The 25,704-nt window shown below is 39.8% G+C and overlaps 1 protein-coding gene across 9 annotated transcripts in view; it reads left to right on the plus strand.

Moving 5' to 3' along the window:
* Positions 1-25,704, plus strand: part of VMP1 (vacuole membrane protein 1) — an 89,452-nt gene that overhangs the window by 48,559 nt on the left and 15,189 nt on the right. For all 9 annotated transcript variants that reach the window (XM_084650586.1, XM_084650585.1, XM_084650584.1 and 6 more), the window contains 3 exons: positions 14,592-14,672; positions 22,630-22,746; positions 25,273-25,334. In XM_084650586.1, coding sequence (XP_084506712.1) covers positions 14,592-14,672; positions 22,630-22,746; positions 25,273-25,334 — 260 coding nt within the window. The remainder of the gene's footprint in view (positions 1-14,591; positions 14,673-22,629; positions 22,747-25,272; positions 25,335-25,704) is intronic.

The following is a 25,704-nucleotide window of genomic DNA, read 5'->3' on the forward strand; positions in this document are numbered from 1 at the left end:
AGCTGCCTGTGGCCATGGGAATCTGGTTGTAGCCTCAGTATGGATGAACCCTTAATTTGATGCTATATAATGGTGGTTGAGCAGCCACCCCTTGTCAGATGCAGTATCAATAGACCATATTGATGTTAGACCATTCAGAGAGGATGGGGACAGAATGGGGTTTGGGGGTCACTGCCTAATGTATGGGAATGAGTCTGGCAGGTTTTCTATACTTCCTTGTTCACTAGTAGAGCAGTGGTGACTAACTTAACACTGGTCTGACTCCTCCTTGTCCAGAACAGTGGCCTGGCTGCCTTCTCTACCATGTGACAAATATAGAAAAAATGCTTAGTTGTCTTCCATGGAACAAATTGCAGGATCTACATGCTGCCAGATCTCTTGCAAGAAGTGAACCTCTGGAATAACTGGGTATAGACCCCATGTACCCTTAATTCCGTGATGAGTGAAATAATATTAAATTGTATGTAATGTCTGTATAGCCCTTTGAAAATGTAAAGTGCTAGGTGCTGAAATGGGTAAGTCGTGTAATGCTCCAGCGCCGGTCTGAGATGAGGAGCAGAGCACAGTGGGGGTTGGGGATGTGGTAGAACATTGCTAGTGTACTAGAGGACAGATCTGATAAGACTCTGAAACGACATGCTTCTTCCTCTTCCCTCAAACTGTTTCCTTTAATTGTGTTTCATTCTTTGCATAATTTCTTTCTGGTTAAAATGAAACAGTAGAACTTTACTTTTTTTTTTTTTTTTAATTCACAAGTGAGAAAGCTTCAGATCCAGCTGGAGAGAAATGCCAGAGCTCAGTTTGTGGGAGTTCCCACTCGCTTTGAGCTCTGACCTAAATGCGTTCAGCACCATGGATCATTGCCATAGAACTGGTGCTGGATTGCTGTTATCTTGAGACTTGTAAGGCAGGCTTTGGAGATACTATGGATTTTGGTGTTATAAGAATTTGTTCTGGCTGTTCACAAGTATGTTTTCTAGTCCTTATCCCAAGATGCTTGGTGGATGGGGGAAATTATTCCAAGCCTTTCCTACTCCAGGATGGACAGAGTAATGAAGAAAATTAGATAGCCTCTTATTTATTCCAAAGAGTCTAATTAAAACAGAACTCTTTATTCTCTTGCTACTCTGCTCAGGCAGTTAGCAGTAAATTGCGTACTGTGCATTTCACTGATCAACCTAGATCCGCAGATTTTAGTGAGAGCTCTTATTTTTCACACAAGGGGTTACTGTTGGTAAGGGTCCTATTTCTGCTCAAATGCAGGTTTAAAGTATCAAATATATCATTATGGCCATTACAAGGAAAACCTCATTTCATTATGTTCTGGCCTTTTCTACCTAGGTACCCATCTATCTAGTTATATATGGCCTTCATCAGTATAGTGTGTCTTGAGAGCCTTCACCGGAACAGCATTAGTATCCTATGCGGTACTCTCTGCCCCTTTTCTTTTTAATAGTCCCCTTCAAAACTCCTGTGCTGTAAGGGCAATAAGGTTAATTGTGTTTCTCATCAGAGAACTCCCCCCCCCCCTTTCTCCGCCCCCCTTTCTTTTTTTTTTAAGGGGTGGGAACTGAGTTTAGTTACTTTCTCTCTTAATATGTGACGCACCAAAATTAGGTCTTGTTCCATCATCCTGAGTGAATCGGCAGTATCTTCAGATAATGTGGAAGCTGCATGAAAGGCATTAATGTGAGCAGATTTGGTGGTGGAAATGCATTGATATATTTCTTAAGACACACAGCCAGTTCATGTGTTCCTCCAAACCTTTGTTGCATTTTGACATAGATAATTTTATATGTTAGCCATTTATTACTGTTTTAATACTTAATTGTTTCTTTCATCTCCTTCAACATCATGTACTGAGAATGTCCTTTTCCTGATCAGTAGGCTGATAGTGTAATTTAGTTGCCATATGTATATTCTTATTAGTTGGGATTTGCATCGATACCAGGGGTGGGCAAACTTTTTGGCCCAAGGGCCACATCTGGGTGGGGAAATTGCATGCAGGGCCATGAGTGTAGGGCTGGGGCAGGGGGTTGGAGTGCAGGAGGGAGTGCAGGCTGTGGGGGGGATACAGTGTGCAGGAAGGGGCTCAGGGCAAGGGGTTGGGGCAGAGGAGGGGTGCAGGGTGTACGAGAGGGCTCAGGGGGTTGGGGTTCAGGAGGGGGTGCAGAATGTGGGAGAGGGCTCAGGGCCGGGGGTTGAGGTGCAGGAGGGGTGCAGTTGGGGGCTCAGGGCAGGGCGTTGGGGTGAAGGAGGGGTTCAGGGTGCAGCAGGGGGGCTCAGGTTCAGGAGGGGTTCGGGGTGCAGGCTCCAGAAAGAGGAGGCAGAGGGTTCTGCGCGCTGCCCTCGCCTGCGGGTACCTCCCCCAAAGCTCCCATTGGCCAGGAACAGGGAACTGTGACCAATGGGAACTTTGGGGGAGGTACCCACAGGCGAGGGCAGTGCATGTAGCCCTCTGCCTCCCCCTCTCCCAGGGGCTGCAGGGACGTGGTGCCGGCTGCTTCCAGGAGAGGTGTGGGGCCCACAGCACCATCTGGGTGGCAATCCCGCGGGCCAGATCTGGGCCGTAGTTTGCCCACCCCTGTTCTATACAGTATCTATTGCATGGTCACCCTCTTCTAAAATATTCTCAGTAAATTTTATGAAATCTTTTAGGTATTGTGTAACTACCCACTTCCACGACCAAATCCATCCTTTCATTATAGCTTGTAACCAAGGGTTGTAGTATGCCTATTTCAGGTAGGCCAAAGTCATTACCAGTCATTCTAGTTTACCTAGTAGCTTCTTACATTGGTGTATAGAAATTGATCATTTTTATTTTGTCTTTATGCCCATTTTTATTTGGGCTCCTTAATATGATTACTCTGTTACTTTTCTAGAATTTACCTCTGATCTAAACCTGTACTCTTCTCTAGGTACTTATACGGCTTTCATCACCTTAGTACCTGAGAGACTCCTGTTCAGCCAGCAGTTCTGTTCTCTCCATGGTACCATTGTATTAGGGCATCCCTAGCAGGTGTCTTTGTCCAGCTTCAATGCTTTTTGCACCTGTCAGCTTTCCCTTAATTTATAGTTTAAATAATCGTCCAAAACCTTGTTAATTTTCTGTTCCATCAGTCTGGCTCCATGTCTGTTAAATGGATCCCATCCCTCTTGTACAGGTTCCCCTCTCCGTAAAGAGTTCCTTTTGTGATAACTAAGTTTTAGCCTCCTCTTTTCACCATCTTCTCACCCAGATTCTGAACGTTCCTCCCTCTCGTTGGCCCTTTGCACAGAACTGGAAGTATTTCAGAGAAGCCTACAATAGAGGACCTGGACAAAAGCTGCCTTCCTAGTAATGTAAATGTAGCTTCCAGGATCATTCTCTTGTGCTTTACCCATCATTGATACCATGTGTACAGGACTAGAATTCTCTTTCCTCTCCCCTGCCCCCCCCAAGCACTTACTGGAATTTTTTTTTTTTAATGTGTCATGAGATCTGCCACCTTCACACCTGGCAAGTGAGTCACAAACTGTTTTTATGGTCACCAGAAAACCAGCTTTTGAGATTTCTGATGATAGGTCATTCATTCACTGGGGCCTGTGCATCTCACCACGGTATTCTGAAATCCTGGAGTCAAGTCCTTGGCGTGTGAGGAAGAATCAGCTGCCTCTACCTCTATTGGAAGCTGAGTCCCAGATGAGGACTTTGACCTTCCATTCCGTTTTAGCTCTCTCCCACTGTGAGACTGGCATCCTCACTTGGAGGATTGGGGCAAGCAGCTTGGAGTTGGTCCCACTCCACAGTGTGCCTATTTGCTGTCTTTTTAATAAAACTCTCCCTCTCTTACTCCAGTCCAGCAACTCTGGCTTCAAGAAGCTGCTCATGGGGTCTGGAAACTATGAACACTCTTCATCAGATGCATTACATACCCAATTTGGCCATGAGATGAGTAGTTCTATATCAGGGATCGGCAACCTTTCAGAAGTGGTGTGTCGAGTCTTCATTTAGTCACTCTAATTTAAGGTTTCACATGCCAGTAATACATTTTAACGTTTTTAGAAGGTCTCTTTCTATAAGTCTATAATATATAACTAACCTATTGTTGTATGTGAAGTAAATTAAGGTTTTTAAAATGTTTAAGAAGCTTCATTTAAAATTAAATTAAAATGCAGAGCCTCCCCCCCCGGACCGGTGGCCAGGACCTGGGCAGTGTGAGTGCCACTGAAAATCGGCACGTGTGCTGCAGGTTGCCTACCCCTGTTCTGTATTCTTCAGTCAGTACAGTACTTGGGGCAGGCAGCCTGTACACTGATATACTATGCTGCTAATCTTCTATTTCCATAGTTCAGTGGTGTTTTCAGTTTGCCACCCTGTATTGGGTTGAACAGAATCTTTATTAGAAGCTCCGTATCTTGGTTAATTTAACAGATTTCCTTTGCAATAGTCCATTAACTAATTAAGCTGCCTGTTCCCACTCAATCTAAACTCCCTACTCCTCATCGGTGCCTCTCCTCTCTCTTTGGCCCTCTTAGGAAGTCCATAGTGTGTACACATGAATTGCCAATGTGGCAGTTTGATACCATGTGGGATAGATCTATTTTTGTCACTTTAAATCACCTTTATAACTTCCCTCCCAAAATCCAAAAGAATGGTGCAAGTGTTACATAGATTATTTACCTGCTACTGGCTGAATTCTGTAATCATTACACAAGCAAAATTTCCATTGAAGGTAGTGAGACTCTTGCCTGCCTCAGAACTGTAATACTAGAGTCTAGTTTACATAGGTCATTGTAAAGGAGCAGACTCACCCTGCGGCGCCTCCTGCTGGTCATTGGGAATTAGCTCTTTTCCAGAGTGGAGCGCCCTCTGCAGGCTGGTGAGCTGCCACAGCTCTGGCCCCCGTGTCCTTCACAGATCCCGGTGCCCCTTTCTCTGGGGTTCTGCCCCCTGGCAGCACCCCCACACTCTGCCTCTGGGTCTCCCCTTCCTGGGGAACCCACTATCCCCACCTTGCCTCGGTCTGGGCTATTGCCAATCAGCAACACCCCGCTCCCTGTAGCAGACTGCAGTGTAAAAGCCACTCATCATAGGCAAGGGGGTTCGGACCTGTTGCCTTCCTCTGCCTCCCAATACCTCTATGGGCCTTACAGCCTGGGGAGTTGCCAGCCTAGAGTGCCCCCACTCAGCCTGCTCCTTCCCCAGCACTGCACCACCATCAATACCCTGTCAGGCAGGCAGCTAGGCCCTGCTCTTTCCCAGCCTGGAGAGAGACTCCTTGGGCCTTTGGCTCACAGCCTTTTTATACAGGCCAGCTGGGGCCTGATTGGGGCGTGGTCCCGCTGTGGCTGATTCCCCAATTAGCCAGCCACAGCCCTCTCCAGGGCTGCTTTTAACCCCTTCTATTTTAGGAGTGGGGTAGCCACCCTGCTACAGTCATCCTTTTATTCTTATAAATTTCCAATATTTTACTCTGTGTTCTCTAATTAATACCTGGTGTTCTTGTGTGTATTTTCACACTTATCTTTTTAATTTTGGGTTTGTAATGTGCACCATTGGCTGCCTTTGGGAGTTCATCACTTTGCAGATAAAAACAGCGACCAGTTTCAACATTTTGGGTCTAGATTATGATGTACTAATCAGTAGACATGGTAGCTGCTGTGCTGCATTCTTGGCTTGCATATGCTGTAATATATGAACCTATAACTAGCACTTTGAATGCTCTTGCATTTAGGAACATCTTATTCCGATGAGTTGTTAATCCCTCTCTGTCCACTGAAATTTTAGAATTCACTGCCTAACCACAAATGGTCTTTATTCCATAAATTCTGTTTGATTCCATTGTGTTAGAATAGAAAGCCTGAAGAAACACAATATTGTGAAGCTCATTTTTAACATACCTCAGATTTTTAAATGAAAAAAGAGCTCTGTCTTTGTAGGCAGCACTTAAGACGTCAAGAATTTTTAATTTTAATAATCCATAACTAATTTCATATGTTTTCTTTTTAGGAAGAATGTACTCCTTCTTTAGATGATTTTTATCCTATCTTGCACAATGTAAATTAATTTTAAACTTCTGGCAAGTAATGAACATTACAACCCAATTAGAAATCAAACTTTGGAGGTCTATGCACTCCTGCGTAGAACTGCCCTTTATGTGAGTTACACACTCTTACTGAGAGGTGAGGCAGCTGGGTCAACACTAGGATAGGTCATGACTATGTAGATGTCTTTATCGCGAGATGGGAATGCCAAAGGTCCTGATCTTAGAAGAGGCTGGGTGCCCTCAACAGTTACTGAATTCAGACCCCAAATTACTCCTGTTTTAATATCAGCCGTTAAACTTCCACCAACAATCCCAGCTTTCGTTGTTAAATACAGCAAAGCCTGCACTTAATAAAATACCTCCAAGTATTTTTGTTTGAACTTTAAAGACCCTCTTTTGCTAAGCTGCTCTGCTGGGCGGTTGCTTAAGGCAAACCTTCTGTCACTGACTTCCTCCCAAGCCTTCATTCTAGGCACTGTTTCCAAAATCACCTAATGACTTAGGCATTGTGGCAAAACCCCTAAGTGCTGGTGGAATGCGAGTGCAAAAATCCATCAGGTGGAAGCTCCAGGAGGAAGTCTTGAGTTTAATCAGGGCCAGTCCATTCAGATCTTTATAAAGCAGTAATGCTAATTGAGACCGAATTGGTCGCACAATGGTTCCCTTTGCCTTAAAACTGCTGAATAAATCTACAAATGAACCTACAAACAAACCATTTTAAAAACCATTATATTTAAAATATGTAGAGCCTTATAATTTGGTATTTTCTGTGTTGTAGCAAGGCTCATAAACTTCACAAGCCTAAGGAAAACTGTATATATATATTTCCCACTTGATAAAACTTCTTTATGCTTGTGCCCCTGGATATCACAATGATGGGCGTATTAGGGGGTGTCTACAAAGTGCAGCAGTGCACACTAATGTGTTGCACATTAATTGGTCTGTGTAAACACGTCAGAAATCACACCCCTGTAGTGCACCTGGCCGCACCATGTGGACATGTGCTTAGAATGCTTAGATGGGCAAATAGATGCACTTGTGCTTGGTCAAAATGAGAGCGCCAACTTAAGTAATTGTTTTCAAAAAGCAGTCTTCCTTATAGATGTCTATGGATCTCTTGTGTATGTATTAGATTCTATATTCAAATATTAATGAACCAACCTCTGGTCCTGCTATTCTTTCCGGCTCTTTTTAATTGACTTGTCTTGTGGAAGCCATAACTCCAAAACAGAGCCTACAGTGACTGACTGCTAGCACCACAGTGGCAGTTTTTCTGCTGGACACAAGTGAATGGCAAGTAGTGCACAAATTTGTGAAAGGGAGACATATTCACCTTATCTCAATACTCTGCACAACTCATTGCAACTCTCAGTATGTTGGAAGATCTAATTCTCTGCAGTGTTACACGATTACCATAGGCCCAGTCTTGTAGTCCCTTGAGGGACTATGCCTTATTCCCATGAATAGTCCCATTGAAGCTGTAGGGACTGCCCATGTAAGGGTTACCGGCTGCAGCCCCATATTGTTAATGTTCAGAGCTCTTCAGTAACTTTCAGTTAGCTATGTGCTATAACCCACTGACCACATGCCTCCAGCTTTCATCCAAACCACACCACATAATCCATTGTCTACAGCCAAGCTCTAAGATACAACCGCATTTTCTCCAACCCCTCAGACAGAGACAAACACCTACAAGATCTCTATCGAGCATTCTTACAACTACAGTACCCACCTGCTGAAGTGAAGAAACAGATTGACAGAGCCAGAAGAATACCCAGAAGTCACTTACTCCAGCACAGGCCCAACAAAGAAAGTAACAGAACACCACTAGCCGTTACCTTCAGCCCCCAACTAAAACCTCTCCAGTGCATCATCAAGGATCTACAACCTATCCTGAAGGATGATCCCTCACTCTCACAGATCTTGGGGGACGGGCCAGTCCTTGCTTACAGACAGCCCCCCAACCTGAAGCAAATACTCACCAGCAACCACACAACAAAAACACTAAGCCAGGAACCTATCCTTGCGACAAAGCCCGTTGGCAACTCTGCCCACATATCTATTCAAGGGACACCATCATAGGACCTAATCACGTCAGCCACATTATCAGAGGCTCATTCACCTGCACATCTACCAATGTGATATATGCAAGCAATGCCCCTCTGCTAAGGACATTGGCCAAACCAGACAGTCTGTACGTAAAAGAATAAATGGACACAAATCAGACGTCAAGAATTATAACATTCAAAAACCAGTTGGAGAACACTTCAATTTCCCTGGTCACTTGATTACAGACCTAAAAGTCGCAATATTACAACAAAAAACTTCAAAAACAGACTCCAATGAGAGACTGCTGAATTGGAATTAATTTGCAAACTGGACACCATTAAATTAGGCTTGAATAAAGACCTGGAGTGGATAGGTCATTACACAAAGTAAAACTATTTCCCCATGCTTATTTTCCCCCCTACTGTTACTCTGACCTTCTTGTCAACTGTTGGAAATGAACCATCCTGATTATTACTACAAAAGGTTTTTTTCTCCTGCTGATAACTCACCTTAATTGGTCACTCTCGTTATAGTGTGTATGGCAACACCCATTTTTTCATGTACTCTGTGTGTGTGTGTGTGTGTGTGTGTGTGTGTGTGTATATATATATATATATATATCTTCCTACTGTATTTTCCACTGCATGCATCTGATGAAGTGGGTTTTAACCCACAGAAAGCTTGTGCTCAAATAAATTTGTTACTCTAAGGTGCCACAAGTATTCCTCGTTGATACAGACTAACCCGGCTACCACTCTGAAACCTGAACTAGATGAGTCTCACTCTGTTTTAAAGATTAAGAAAGCATAGCGTTGCCTGAAATTTGGCCATTTCACATTCTGAAACCCAAACCAATCTGTCCTTTAAGATTCACCAATTACTATTTTGTGTACACATTTGTATATTCAGAATCTGAATCAATAACAGGAAGTGATTTATGCTGCTGGAAATGCATCTACTTAGCTAATACATTGAAGAGAATCCTTTAAAGTCCAGTATAATTTTGTCCTTCTTGTAAAAGCAAGGAAACACTCATATTTTAAAATGAAGGAAGGAAGAGAGGAAATGTGACTACAAATTTTGTAAAAATGGAAACAAAACAAGCCATGGGAATGAGGAGAGGCCTTGCAGATGAGGCACAGAATTATTTTATGTACAATTTGATGAACAGTGATTTTTATAGTGGCAAATGGTCTATGTTAAGATATACACAAAGCAGTGCCATAGGGTTGTGAGCTGGATCCTCTTGGTAAAGCTTGCTGAGAAGCAAAAGGTTTGGTTGTTTTTTAATTTCCCCTTGATTTTGTTTGCCTGCAACTTGTAAAAACAAAATGTTAGCATCAATAAATTGTACTTTAGGAAGTCACTTTTTCACAAAAGGCAGATCTGAAGCAGAACTTCTAAAACCGCCAGTTGAGACCTGTGATTCAGTATTTCAACACTGCCTATTTTTTGATGATGCTTATTTCCATTCCAGTTCTTGTGATCTGATGATTAACCCAGTGAAGTAATATATAATCTTTTAACCTTCCCTGGCCTGTCCTGCAGTAGTCACAGGAAATCTATTCCCAAACCAAAAACAAATCTTCTTTGATAGCAACATAGTGAGTAAAAAACAGTACTGTAATGTTAGGGTGAATGAATCATAGTAGCGGAGAGGAGAGGAGAGGAAAGTCTAGATTCTTTAATTTTGGGGGAATATGTTTTGCCTGTAAGTAGTTGAACTTTATGCATTTCTTTATTTTAAAGTAAGAAATAGATTAATTATATGAGAGTTAATTGTTTTATTAAACACTGAAGAATGTATTGGAAAAGAAACTGTTCCCAACATCAGTCTTTTCTCTTGTGCGCTTGTATTGTGAAATAGGTAAAAGTTGTGAAACTGATGATTGTAGTGTCTGAGAAATGAAACTTATGAGGGTTTTTTTTATTATTGCAGATGTTCTAAAGAATTGACAAATTAAATTTGAGGAAGCAATAAAGTTTTCTGCATTTGTTTTCATTAAAATAAACTGCTAAACCCTGCAACTGCATAACTTTATAGTGATTCTAACCTGTATATTGCTATCCGGTATACTTACGTAGCTGTGATTTTATTTTAGTTTGGAGTAAAGCATAAAATGTACAGACCATAGACACAGATAAAATTCGTTTAATTTTTTTCAACTTAAAATAGTGCTGTATTTTTAAGGTTTATTTTAAACATAATGAAAAAAACAGGAGAAAGAAAGAGAATCTTAAACTGAAAATAGTTGACATGAAAACTAAATAACTAAAGTTGTCTATAACATGGAATATTTTACAGTTACTACTGAAAAAAGGCTTTAAAAGAAGAATAAAATGAGCTTTTTACAATTGTCCTTAATTTTTGTAAATCACGCTTTCTGAAATGGAAAATGTTTGTTCCTCTCTGGAAGAAAATATTTTAATTTAAGTCAGACTGTTCACTTGTTGATTGTAGGTGATTGTATCAGATTACAAACATCATTAAAGCATGACCATTTACTTTTTAAAAAAATTAAAGTAAAATGTTAATTTATGTTTATGCTACTTAACAGAGACTCAAAATCTATCTGTAATTCAGTTGTATTATAATTATGTTCTTTAAATGTTTTGCTAAATGTTACCTCACAGCTTTTTTGCGAGAGGGTTTGTTTCAAATTCTAACTCGTAAACATATAATAGTAAAAATTACATGCAATCTACTTCTGTTGTAATATAGCACATACCTGTTTGAGTAACTGGATTTTAATGTCTTATAAAATTATTTTAAAGATATATTAAATCTAGTTTAATACAATACTTTGTAAAAACTTTAATAGGTTTAAAGTGCAAATGTCACTTTAATTCCATGAACATTGTGAAACAGTTGGCAAAATAGGAACTGAAAGTGTCATGATCATATCCAATATTGTTAAATACCTAGAGCAGCATCTTATGAAATTCCTATGCAGATGGCAGCATTTTCTTTAGTTTATCCTTTCAACAAAGATGTAAATTCCTCTTTTAAAGTAAAATTGCCTTTTTTAACAATACTTTAATAAGCTTTTTCCAACATAAATAAAATTGACAGCAGATACGCTTTTAAAACAGTATTTCCACGTTGTTCTTCATTAGGCCATTGGAATGGCTGTTTTTTCCTTAATTTGTGTTGCACTTAATGACTTTTATTGGTGGCTGTGTGATCATAGTGAAATTTTAAAAGGGTCTCACTTCCTCTCTGCTCACGCCTAACTCACATTAACCTTAGTGGAAATTGTGTGTGTACTGAGCAAATGAGATCCTTACATGTGTCACTTCTCTTACAAGTGCTTATACATTAAACTGTTTCATACTTGTTTTCAATTCAGAAATAATTTTGAAGAAATTTTAGTATGAGAAGCAGCCACCCAGACTAATCAAGAGCAACGTGTTTGACATATGAAAAGTTTTGGTCTATCCTACTCCATAGATCAGTTGTTATTTACAGCCACAACTTTTAACTGGTGACTAAAATGTAGGTATATTTTTGTAATTATTGCATAACATGCTGCTTTCTTTAATGCCTAGAATTTCCCTGGTTGCTTTATCCAGAAAGTCTGGTAACACAAAACCCCTTAACATAATTTCTTATAAATGCAAAAATAGAAGATAAAATGGTGGAAAGCATTGATAATCTTGCAGTAGTTTCTCTATTTATCTAAAAGGCAAGATGGTACCATGAAATGTTTCAAATATGCATTTCCATATCATTTAGTATAATAAACTGCTTCTTCTCAGACTCTTTTTTTCTTGGGAAGAGAGTTCAAAGCATAAAGATGAGAAAGTAAAAATATGCAATATTTATAGATACTTTCCCAAATTTAAATTGTTAGTCCCAGTGAAGTCACTGGGAGTCTTAAGATTTAAACAGGAGCAGGAACGGGCACTTGTTTGTAACCTACTTGTGGTTTCAATAGCCTGTAAACTTAAAGTAGAAAACAAATTGGAAGGAGTTTTAAATATAACTATTTTATCGTATTTTATTTGTCAATAGACTGTGTAGATAGTGGGTTATGAGATGCTATATAAGAGATGTTATTACTATTAATATAGCAAAATTTCCCACTAACGTATCCTAAAATAGAGTATCGGGTGGGCACATTTAAAAAAAATCCACATAAACACTAAATGCCCCATTATGAGAGGTATAAAAATCCCACTTTTTTGTTTTTCTATTTTCTTTAATTTATAGTATTTGTTTTAATTTTTGCTAGTCCTAATTTGGAAGTGTTCTAAAAACAGTAGTTTAAAACAGAAAATTTCAATGATCACTCTTTCTACAAGAATAGAATTTATAAATGGAGAACTTTTCTCAAAGTATAAAACCCACATTAAGTACAGTTGTTGTACGGATTTTAAAGGTGACATAATTGTGTTTACACAGAAAAACACTTATGTTAGAACAATAAGCTTTTCACAGTCACGCAGGTATCTTTAAACCTAAAATTACCATTCCAACCCAAAGAATTCAGTAAATTACTAAGGATCCTCCAAATTTGTTGGTTAAAAAGTGCCATAATGAATGGGTTTTATTTTACTGTAATTTGGAGTAAAGATGCAATGTTATAGAAAAGGTCTTTATAACAAAGGTGACCAATACGTGGAATAAATATTAAGTTGCTTAAATATTTAATTTTTTTTACTTCAAAAATGTGTGCACCCGTGAATCGCATCCATCTGCTTGCTATTATTCATGAAAAATATTTTCTGTTCATATGTGTTAGCTTGCCGTTCCAAAGGTTCTGTTATAATAATGAGAATAAGGTTGAATTATATTAGCATATCTAGCCATGAAAAGGGGCAAGGGGTATATTTAATAATCAGATTGTTAGGCAAGATGCTTGCTATGAAAGGAGGTTGTGTCTAACAATCTTTGTAACTTAATATAAAAACATATGTAATATCTTACTTTTGACAGAATCAAATTATTTTATTAATGAGAACTCCCCCAATTTTAAGCACCCTAATATCAAAGTATTCCCATTTTATATTATACAGTTTGTTCTAAGCCTGAATAGATCTCTTTGAACATGGATCCACTTAAACAGACCCGTTTTAATTTGAACAACAGTTGTATATTCCAGCAGGTTTCTGTTTTACTTCCTAAATTTAGATGGAATTAATTTACCTCTGTGGGATTACATTTTATAGTACCTTTGATTTTAAAATAGCCATTTTATTGTCTATTAGATAAAGCGACAGACACTCTAAGGTTTTTTATGTCAAATGTTTCTCTGACTTTAAAAATCAGAAAGTAAACAGCACATTAAATGACAAAGCTATTGTGTTTTAAGTGACTGAAATCAGTATTTTACAGTCTTATTAGTGATAATTGTAGCCATGTTGGTCCCAGAATATTAGAGAGAGGATGGGTGAGGTAGCATAGCTCAAAAGCTTGTCTTTCATCAACAGAAGTTGATCTGATAAGATATTACCTCACCCACCTTGTCTTTTTATTAATGATAAAGCATTTAGATTAAGGCATTTGTGGGAGACAGAACAGAACTGTTCATCACTGTCATTTTTATAGACTTTAGTCATTTAAATGCATTATGGCACTGTTCACAGAAATACATTTTGGGTGTAGGCTACATGCAGTTAGAATGGCTCTGATGCAGAGGGAATATAGGCTTAACATTGACATGATCACCTTCTTCATTGCTTTTTAAATCTCAGGGGTGAAATCCTAGCTCCAGTAACATCAGTAAGAGTGTTGCCATTAACTTGATTGAGCCCCAGAATCTCAATTGTTGTAGCAACCAGGAGCATATGTTGTTGGAGACCCTGGTTTGAGAGTGTCTTTCCATAGTGGTAGAGATGTGAGGTATTATGGAAATACTGTGTGCTAACCTCACCTTCTAAAAGTACCCCCTACCATTTGTGAGAGATTGATGATAGCCTTGCAGGGATTAACCTCTTCTGCGTGTATGAGGAGTAGTACAGGAGTGGCAGCAGCAACTCAAGGGTGTGAAAGGGAAAATATACTAGGAGGGATTATTCTGTAATGGAGTAATCTTTACCCATGTTACAGAGTTTGGAAGAGTCATGTCTGCAGGAAAAGCTAAAAACAGGTAACTGTAAATGTTCAGGTTTCAGAGTAACAGCCGTGTTAGTGTGTATTCGCAAAAAGAAAAGGAGTACTTGTGGCACCTTAGAGACTAACCAATTTATTAGAGCATAAGCTTTCGTGAGCTACAGCTCACTTCATCAGATGCATATCGTGGAAACTGCAGCAGACTTTATATATACACAGAGAATATGAACCAATACCTCCTCCCACCCCACTGTTTCAACTTGGCTAAACATGATGAATGTTTGGTTCACTGACGTGTCAAATTTGCTTTCTTGTCTTAACAGCTCTCTAATTACTCATTTGTAAAATACAAACCCTAGAGGACAGGTTTGAGAATATGAAATTATATGCTGTATGGTGCTTAGAGATGCTTTCATTTAATTTTCATCCTTATTAATGCCCTGCTTCCTTGTTTACAGGACTTTGCCTCCCGAGCTAAACTGGCCGTCCAGAGCCTGGTGCAGAAGGTTGGATTCTTTGGCATTTTGGCCTGTGCTTCAGTAAGCTCATTCCAATAACAAAGTTTGTGGGCGGGGAAGTGTCACAGAAATGTGAATAATGTGTCTGGAATTTATTACTTACCTGCAGTGAAATAATACTAAATTGTCCGTGGCTTAGTCTGGTTTTTAGAAACCCAATTTTAATCTTCACGTTCATCAAACAAGAGCTGTTCTCCATAGTGGGGGAATGGAGTGTTGGCGGTGGTAATTATTAATTGTGGTAGCACATAGGAGCTGCAGTCATGGACCAGAACCCATTGTGCTAGGCAGTGTATAAACACAGAACAAAGATGCCCCCTGCCCCGAAGAGCTTAATGTTTTGTTTCCTTGATGTCTCAGCTCTCATCAAAAACTAAAAACTGAGCTGGATTAATGAGGCAGTGAGAACAAAACAAGGGAGATGCATTCTTTCAAGGAAGATTTTTAATATATTTAAGAAAGCCCAAACAACCCACAACTCAGGGCTTTCTTATGAGTTTCAGGATAGCTTGTTGCTATCCACAAGATGCAGTGATTAGTTATATGGTAAAGCTTGTTACAGTGAAACCTGATGCATATTGTGATGATGCTGCTTCCTAAGAATTGGAAAGATTTATGGTCTAGTGTGCCTCATATTGAAGTTTTCAGCAGAACAAACACAGGTATTCTTAAAAGCAAGTTAAATGCCCATAAACTTCTACTTCATAACAGGCAACAGACTCTGTATTAATCTGTATAGGTCTTGTCTAATGCAAGCATGTGCCATGTTGCCCACTATCCTGTGATTAGGGAGTTAGCAGGCCTGCTGCTCCTATCCTGGTTCCCTAGAGTGAACCAGTTCTGATTTCTGGGGGTTTAGCCATAAAGAACCTGTATCCTGGTTTGTTATGGCTGGTTCAGGCACTACCTACAGGTCCTGTTAAAGCCTTGTTTTCATTTCTGAAGATGTCCCTGTGCTAATAGTTCTCTGCACTTCTACATGATGTACAAGAAGCAGGAATAGAAACATCCCCCAAATACATAAAACTGCCCATACAAAACACAACCAGATTAAAATAGTCACCCACAGTGATTCCCCAAAATGTGTCCACAAGACATTCCTTCAGCTCACCCTATCCTAAGGAGCCTGAGAGAGCAAATGGACTAAGGAATGGGAGTGAATTGTAAAGTCACAGCCCTCTAGCAGCCTCCTGTTCTCTAAACCAGGGGGCTGTTGGTTCAAGCACCTCCACTAATGGTTCTGGTAGTGCCCTTACACAGGGGAAGCAAAAGTAGCAAAATGTCTCACACCTTGTAGGGTTTTAATCCAGCACCTTAAAATTCACTCTGAAAGCAAACTAGAAGCTGGATTTTTTTTTTCTCCCTGCTGTTGCTGACAGATGTGATTATTGTTGGGGGTGCATTGCATATTCCAGTTGAGACCTGTTGCCATCCTTCTGCATCCCCTGTGATCCTAGCTTCTTTATTAGCTTCCAGAACTTTAGAGGTGGCGAATAATAATAATAATTTGTAAAAGTTAGGGCCCTTATGTTTACTTGCAAAGGTCAATCTGATTACAGTTCCTGGCATGACCCTTATTACCTTGTAGCTGGCAACCTCCTTCCCATTTGTTAAGCTTTTGAACTCTATAGTGTTCAGAGTGTAGGTCAGGGGAGTCAATTATTTTTTGTCAGGGTCCACATTTCTTCATCCAGGTATAGTCAAGGGCCAGACTCCAGAGAAAATAATACAAAAAAAAAAATCATAAATAAATAGAAAGATTTAGGGGTCCATTCAAAGGGATCTGGCTGTCCAGATTTTTTGTGCAGTCCACCTATTTACTATCCCTGGTGTAGCTCTAGATCACTGAGCTGAATTATACTCTTCAAATCTCTCAAATTAGTACGCCTTTAGACTGCACCATTGTCAGGTCTGACGCATCATTCTGCAGTCACTATCTCGTAAGACATTACTGAATAAACTAATTTGTCTGTTTTTCTCATTAAACAAAGCAATTTCAAAATGGTAGAGATGACTTATCAGAGCAGTTGGATTGGGTGAAATGTGGATATCTGGAAAGTAGGAGAATATGTAAACCTGGGGGGAGAATGTTACTTAATGATGCTTCTGCTTAATGTTCAGTCATTTTCTTAGTGTAATGCAGTAATACCAACTCAGGTGCATTGTATCTTAAATGTGAGTTAGCTTCTACCAGCTCAGTCTGCTTCTGCTGAATAGTATGTGGTTTGTTTTCATGCATGTGGACGTTCTGGGTGACTCTAGTGTACACTAAGGGATGAATTCCTTTTTAAAATGTAATTTTTGAATTTTGCTTATGAAAACATTACGAAGACAGCATGCTATAAACTTCTCATGGGCAATGCTTCAAGGAAGACATTGGACAGTTCAAGGGAGGCATGCTTTGTTGACCAAATCATTGTGCACAGTAGAGACTCCTTGCATTTTTTCATTCCCACCACAGGCTCCCTGTGTACCCTCTTCTCATCCTTCTCTATTTCAGGGACTCCCTGAATCTCCCCATGCCAGGGGCTCTGTCTCTCCTCCCTTGCCTCACCTTGCCACATGCAAGGGGCTCTGTGTGCATCTCCTTTTCTCCCCATCATTCTTACTACTTTTGTTTTCTGGCTGGGAGATAAGTCATTCAGGGTCTCGACATTGTAAACTGTATTGGGAAGGTTTCAGAGTAGCAGCCGTGTTAGTCTGTATTTGCAAAAAGAAAAGGAGGACTTGTGGCACCTTAGAGACTAACCAATTTATTAGAGCATAAGCTTTCGTGAGCTACAGCTCACTTCCTCAGATGCATATCGTGGAAACTGCAGCAGGCTTTATATATACACAGAGAATATGAAACAATACCTATTCCCACCCCACTGTCCTGCTGGTAATAGCTTATCTAAAGTGATTTCCAGCACAAATCCAGGTTTTCTCACCCTCCACCCCCCCACACAAATTCACTCTCCTGCTGGTGATAGCCCATCCAAAGTGACAACTCTTTACACAATGTGCATGACAATCAAGTTGGGCTATTTCCTGCATAAATCCAGGTTCTCACATCCCCCCACCCCCATACACACACAAACTCACTCTCCTGCTGGTAATAGCTCATCCAAACTGACCACTCTTCAAGTTAAAATCCAAGTTAAACCAGAACATCTGGGGGGGGGGGGGGTAGGAAAAAACAAGAGGAAACAGGCTACCTTGCCATGCGGAACGCAATGCCATCCACAGCCTCAGAAACAACTCTGACATCATAATCAAAAAGGCTGACAAAGGAGGTGCTGTTGTCGTCATGAATAGGTCGGAATATGAACAAGAGGCTGCTCGGCAGCTCTCCAACACGAGTTTCTACAAGCCATTACCCTCTGATCCCACTGAGAGTTACCAAAAGCAACTACAGCATTTGCTAAAGAAACTTCCTGAAAAAGCACAAGATCAAATCCGCACAGACACACCCCTGGAACCCCGACCTGGGATATTCTATCTACTACCCAAGATCCATAAACCTGGAAATCCTGGGCGCCCCATCATCTCAGGCATTGGCACCCTGACAGCAGGATTGTCTGGCTATGTAGACTCCCTCCTCAGGCCCTACGCTACCAGCACTCCCAGCTACCTTCGAGACACCACTGACTTCCTGAGGAAACTACAATCCATCGGTGATCTTCCTGATAACACCATCCTGGCCACTATGGATGTAGAAGCCCTCTACACCAACATTCCACACAAAGATGGACTACAAGCCGTCAAGAACACTATCCCCGATAATGTCACGGCTAACCTGGTGGCTGAACTTTGTGACTTTGTCCTTACCCATAACTACTTCACATTTGGGGACAATGTATACCTTCAGATCAGCGGCACTGCTATGGGTACCCGCATGGCCCCACAGTATGCCAACATTTTTATGGCTGATTTAGAACAACGCTTCCTCAGCTCTCGTCCCCTAAGCCCCTACTCTACTTGCGCTATATTGATGACATCTTCATCATCTGGACCCATGGAAAAGAAGCCCTTGAGGAATTCCACCATGATTTCAACAATTTCCATCCCACCACCAACCTCAGCCTGGTCCAGTCCACACAAGAGATCCACTTCCTGGACACTACAGTGCTAATAAACAATGGTCACATAAACACCACCCTATACCGGAAACCTACTGACCGCTATTCCTACCTGCATGCCTCCAGCTTTCACCCTGACCACACCACACGATCCATCGTCTACAGCCAAGCTCTGCGATACAACCGCATTTGCTCCAACCCCTCAGACAGAGACAAACACCTACAAGATCTCTGTCAAGCTTTCTTACAACTACAATACCCACCTGCAGAAGTAAAGAAACAGATTGATAGAGCCAGAAGAGTTCCCAGAAGTTACCTACTACAGGACAGGCCTAACAAAGAAAATAACAGAACGCCACTAGCCGTCACCTTCAGCCCCCAACTAAAACCCCTCCAACGCATTATTAAGGATCTACAACCTATCCTAAAGGATGACCCAACACTCTCACAAATCTTGGGAGACAGGCCAGTCCTTGCCTACAGACAGCCCCGCAACCTGAAGCAAATACTCACCAACAACCACATACCACACAACAGAACCACTAACCCAGGAACTTATCCTTGCAACAAAGCCCGTTGCCAACTGTGCCCACATATCTATTCAGGGGACACCATCACAGGGCCTAATAACATCAGCCACACTATCAGAGGCTCGTTCACCTGCACATCCACCAATGTGATATATGCCATCATGTGCCAGCAATGCCCCTCTGCCATGTACATTGGTCAAACTGGACAGTCTCTACGTAAAAGAATAAATGGACACAAATCAGATGTCAAGAATTGTAACATTCATAAACCAGTCGGAGAACACTTCAATCTCTCTGGTCACGCGATCACAGACATGAAGGTCGCTATCTTAAAACAAAAAAACTTCAAATCCAGACTCCAGCGAGAAACTGCTGAATTGGAATTCATTTGCAAATTGGATACTATTAATTTAGGCTTAAATAGAGACTTGGAGTGGCTAAGTCATTATGCAAGGTAGCCTGTTTCCTCTTGTTTTTTCCTACCCCCCCCCCAGATGTTCTGGTTTAACTTGGATTTTAACTTGAAGAGTGGTCAGTTTGGATGAGCTATTACCAGCAGGAGAGTGAGTTTGTGTGTGTATGGGGGTGGGGGGATGTGAGAACCTGGATTTATGCAGGAAATAGCCCAGCTTGATTGTCATGCACATTGTGTAAAGAGTTGTCACTTTGGATGGGCTATCACCAGCAGGAGAGTGAATTTGTGTGGGGGGGTGGAGGGTGAGAAAACCTGGATTTGTGCTGGAAATCACTTTAGATAAGCTATTACCAGCAGGACAGTGGGGTGGGAATAGGTATTGTTTCATATTCTCTGTGTATATATAAAGCCTGCTGCAGTTTCCACGATATGCATCTGAGGAAGTGAGCTGTAGCTCACGAAAGCTTATGCTCTAATAAATTGGTTAGTCTCTAAGGTGCCACAAGTCCTCCTTTTCTTTTTGTATTGGGAAGATATGCAGAGTTGAGATGGGGGTGGGGGGCATTGTGCAGTGTTCCAAAATTATCACATTAGAGACACACTCAATTCCATATTTGTGTCAAAAGCCTCACAAGCTCAGCCAACAGGGCTCATTAGCCACAGTTTTATTCAATGGCAATTTGAGATGAATCATTGCTACTATCCTGAAGATAATTCCTGCAGCTCTTATTTTGAGGAAGCTGCAGCCACTTGGCCATAAATAGTATTTGCCCAGTGTTCCCAAGTTATTCTGTTGTTGGACAGGACTATGCTCACAGTTGGGCAAACCCTGGGGAGTCTGACAGTCTTCACTAGGGGAAAAAAGCATGTTTTTAACCTGTTTGTTAACTTGTAACCCTAATATGGACAATGCAATCTGTAGCTTTAACCCATAGAATAAACCTCATCCAGCTAACACGTGTTAAAACTATAAATTACCTTGTCTGTATTAGAATGTTAACACGTTAGTTAACGCATGTTAAAACACACACATTTTCCTAGTGAAGACAAGGCTATATAGCAGGATTAACCTAGCCTGTGATATCCGCTATCCCTACCTAACCTCCAAGGACTACCCACCATTGGATTCCATTAATAGCAATTTATTTGGCATCCTATCAACTAACTAGCCCTTTACCACTACTTTGAGCCCAGATAGCTTGTCTAGATCTTCGAGGGCTCTCCAGTTTATGAACTGAATAGCAAAAGCAGCCCTAAGAGATCCCTACATTAGGCCAGTGAGAATTTCACATCCTGTGGTTTGCTTTTTCTGACGTCCCGTGTTAAGACAGCACATGTTAGCTAACACATTTTAACTAACCTGTTTTAACACCCTAACGTAGACAGGTCAAATTGTATTTTAACAGTTGTTAGCTGGTTGAGAGAAACCCTAGGTTCCCCCTAGCTAACGCATGTTCAGATACAACTTGCCCCATCTATGCTATGGTTTTCATGTAAGGCTGTCAAACAATTAAAAGAAATAATCGCAATTAATTGCAGTTCTAATCTACAAATGTAAAATTTGTTTTTGTTACATAACTGCATGCAAAAACAAAACCATGTAAAACTTTAGAGCTGACAAGTCCACTCAGTCCTACTTCTTGTTCAGCCAATCACTAAGGCCTGGTCTACGCTGGGGGGGGGAATCGATCTAAGGTACGCAACTTCAGCTATGAGAATAGCAGTACTTGGGGCACCTTAGATTTGAAAATGTAGAAAAACATCCAAAAATATCTATTATAAATTTAAATTGGTATTCTATTATTAACAGTTGATTAAAACTGCAATTAATTGTGACTTTTTTTAATCTAGTTAATTTGTTTTGCGTTAATCGCTTGTGTTAACTGCGATTGACAGCCCTGTTTTCATGTAATAGTTACAATGTATTGGCTAATGTAATTTAAAAAAAAACCCCACCTTATAAACTAGTGTAAACTTGTTTTGTGAGAGCAATACATCTCTAGACTAGGTAAATCCAGTTAGTAGCCTTCTATAAGTAAGATGGTCATTAGTGTGGTCAAGATGCAGCTTAAGCAAAGATGGGCATGAGTGGATACCATTTGATGTGTCTTGCCTTCCTAGGAAAGTGGTGGGTGCTCATAGAAACTTCTAATTAAACTTGGAATTACTAGTCTGTAACAACCTGTTAAATGTTAACCATATAAATTAAAACTTGAAATCTTTAAATGTCACTTTTATAGCTCTCTCAGTATCTACTTTGCCTATATTTATTTGTTCTCGTAACAAAACAGGGAAAGCGCAAATACTGTGGGGAAAATAGCAGTGTGATTCACTGCTACTGTAAGCAAAACATCCTTGTGTGTTTACTCGTATCTGACAGATGCAGTATGGTGTGCACTGAATGTTAAGCGTCAAGTCTGGGAATCGGTTGGTCTTTTCTTGGTATTATGATCCCTTCTCTAAAATGTTCTTGAAAGTAAATAAAAATTCAAGAAATCCTTTAATTTCTAATGAAATGCTTTTGTTCTTTAAAGAAATATCTTTGCTTTTTAACAGAGTACATATGACTATAAATACCAGGGGTTTTATGCCTTTCAGATAGAAATCATTGCAGATCATTTTGAGCACTGACTCATATGAGCAACGTGCTTATCAGGGAGATAATTTGATATATCACTCAAGCTTCTCACTGTGTTTTCTATGCTTTTCATATGGAAAACGTCTGTTACTCTTTTATCCTCAGATTAAAAGAATAGCTATCAGGGTGGAATTGTCTGGGACATTGTCTAGCTGAAGCTTAACGATTTAAGTTATGGGCTATAATATTAACATTTTTGTGTGTATTAAGGCACGATTTGGGGATGGTTTTGAGAGAGGGGGAGGAGTTCATTTTTCAAAGTTTGAGATATTATTAATTAAAGTGAATTTAATGTTGAGTTCTGGTTCTTTTTTCTTTCCCTTATACTTCATAGATTCCAAATCCTCTGTTTGACCTGGCAGGGATAACATGTGGCCACTTTCTGGTTCCCTTTTGGACCTTCTTTGGTGCAACCCTAATTGGGAAAGCAATCATTAAAATGCACATCCAGGCAAGTACATGTTACACCTCTTATAAAACACCGGGGAGGATTTTTTTAAGTAAGAATTGCACCATTATCTCTGCAGTATTTCAGTGAGCTGTGATTGGAAATTCGTTTGGTGCAACAGATTTAAAATAAAGGTTCTGTTAGGGTTACTGAACTCAAAACTTGGGCAACTAAATAATCTATGGCTATAAACTAATAAACTCACCGCCTACACCACTCAGGAAATTGGTGGTTAGCCAAATTATTTACCTAGGGTTTTTATCAGACGGAAAAGGCTTCATACTCATAATGAACTTGCCTTTTTGGTAACACACACATGTTCATTTTCAGAGAGCGCTGGAATGAGCGTTTATCAGTCAGGAAGTATTTTTAAATGTTCACTTTCACTTGAGTTAAAGTTTTAAAGAAAATCCCAGTCCTTTCATCCCATTGATGCCTGGTCTCTGCTGAAGCCAACCTGGGGGCATGTGTTGGGACACACTGGCCATGATTTTCAAAAGTCACTGGTTATTGAGACACTTCAAAGAGGTCTGATTTTCAGTGAACAGGTACTTAATATTTTCTGAAAATGAAGTCCTTTCATTGTGCGTTAAGTTGAGCACCCAAAATCACCAGTCGCTTCTGAAAATTTTGAAGTAACTGGAGGAGCTACTCACCATTCTGTTCAATGCAAGATAAATTGGTATGGTATTCAGTTACATTGTAGTTATTGATGATGCTACAGTTGAATATATGATGTGTCCCTAACTATGTCATCTGCTTTGTAATCACTAGAACAAATGTCTTTTGATTCAGCATCCCCAGTAATAATGCAGTGGCCACAGTTGTATAGCTTGAAAATCTTTATTGTCACTTCATTAAAGTAGTGATAGTGGGTGGCTGCATGAGATTACTTCTTCAATACACCCAACCAAAAGGATCTCATCCCAGACCAGGACTCTGTTAAAGGGGTATTCCTTCCACCTTATTTTTTTCTGCCTTTTTTTATCCTCCTTTGCATAGTCTTAAAATGGAGGCCAATTCATGGGTCAGAAATCATGATTGTGAGTTTATTGTGAAAAGACTTGCATTGGTCAATGCCATTTTTACTTGCTCAATGCCGTTTTTGCCTTCCCTGGAATTTTTTATTTAACTAAGATTTAAGATTTATTTATGCTGACTTGGAAAAGCCTAAAAATAAAATAGTATCTGTGTGAAGTAATTCCCAAGATTTTTTTTTAATCTGTACAGTGAAATTAATTTGGAGAGAGTTGGCTATTCTCCATTGCTTTGCAGTGTAATTTCCAGTGATCTATTCTGGATAGTGAAAGCAACAAATACTCCCAGTGCCTTGTGCACTTACTTGGTAAACCCTTTTACATCATAAATGTGTTTGGCTATTAGAACTACATTTTGTGTACTGTTTTCTTTCAAGCAAGTTGTTGTGCAATAATCTGGACTTGATAGTGATCTTGCTGTAAATTGGAATTTTAGGAAATGCAGTGGTCATGGAAAAAGAGTTATAATAAGATTGGAGAGAAAGCCAATGGGTCCATAAGCATTGCCATTTTATAGTTGCATTTAATTGGCCCTTTTAATCTGGACCATCGAATCAATTCACACAGTTCTATTAATTTCCTTATTCAGAGTCCAGTTAATTCACTTCTCATTAGATCATACATACAGTGATTTAGTGGAGACTGTATAAACACTATATATCATCTCACCTACACTCTGTAAAAGGGCAAGCTATCAAATCTGACAAAAATGGGATTAACAATGGCTACATTAACAGAACTTTAACTGTAGCAAGTAGAGTGATACAATTATCATAAGGCTTTGGGTTTATCATGTAGGGCATTTTATCTACTTAAGGCCACCTTTCTGTCACTGAAATACATTCTTATTTTAAATTTTTAACTTTCAATATCTAGGACAATTGTCTCAACCAGGTCACTGCCTCTAAAGGGAAAAATAGTCTAATTTTCAAAGGAAAATTTGGATACCCATGGTCTCATTTATTTTGTCCCTAAATTGGTAGGTCTTTGTTCCTTACACTGCCCTTCTAGGGGATAAGGACTTGGGACCAAAAAGATTTACTATCTTTCACTTCTATGTAATTTTGAAATTTTATCTACCCAAACGTATGTTTGTAATGGGGACATAAATTTGTCTTTCTGCACAGAGATGAGTGTTTGTTTTTTTTCTATGAAAACACTGATGGAGTTGAGTGACTTTGAGCTTCTGGGAATATAGGTTTAGGGAGGATGTGAAATGGTTAGCACACAGGCTGGAAAAACATTGCAAGAAATTAAATGTATGAGGAAATAGAATAACAGTCTAAAAGTAACTAGCACTTCTCTGTTCTGCCTCTTTTATTGAAAAGGGTGATATTGAAAAACAATGATACTCAAAGAAAAGTTAAGGGAAAATTATCTGTAAGTGCAGAAGAAGTCATTTAATTGGAAAGGAACATAAGTTGTCGTACTCCATTGTCCTTGCTTCCCTTCTGATTAAACATTTCTCTAACTGATGTTTTCCTTCCTACAGAAACTTTTCGTTATTATAACATTCAGCAAACATATAGTGGAGCAGATGGTGTCCCTAATTGGGTGAGTAATTCTATAACTGACTAATACCTTCAGAGTTTGAGTGGAAAAATACTAAGGAGTCCAGTCTAGTATGCTGAAAGTCAACTTTCTGCTAAAGGAGGCAGTGCTTTACTCTCAAGAAGTGCAAATTTTGGCCTGCAAAGCTGGTTTAGATTTTATCTGAGCTGTCATTTCTTATCCCAAAGGTTTCAACTACCTCAAGCGATACCATAACAGTTTGGATAGATGCAGTATGTACATACCACGTTCTTATTATGAATTAGTGACACTGCTAGCTCAAGTTCTGCAGTATAATCTGGTGGCTTTCTGTGATGATATACTGTGACTCCTATCAGAAAATGAATGAACTGTCACTACTTACAATACATAG

This window comes from Lepidochelys olivacea, assembly GCF_965140295.1.
Source record: "Lepidochelys olivacea isolate rLepOli2 genome assembly, chromosome: 17".
Classification (NCBI taxonomy): Eukaryota; Metazoa; Chordata; order Testudines; family Cheloniidae; genus Lepidochelys; species Lepidochelys olivacea.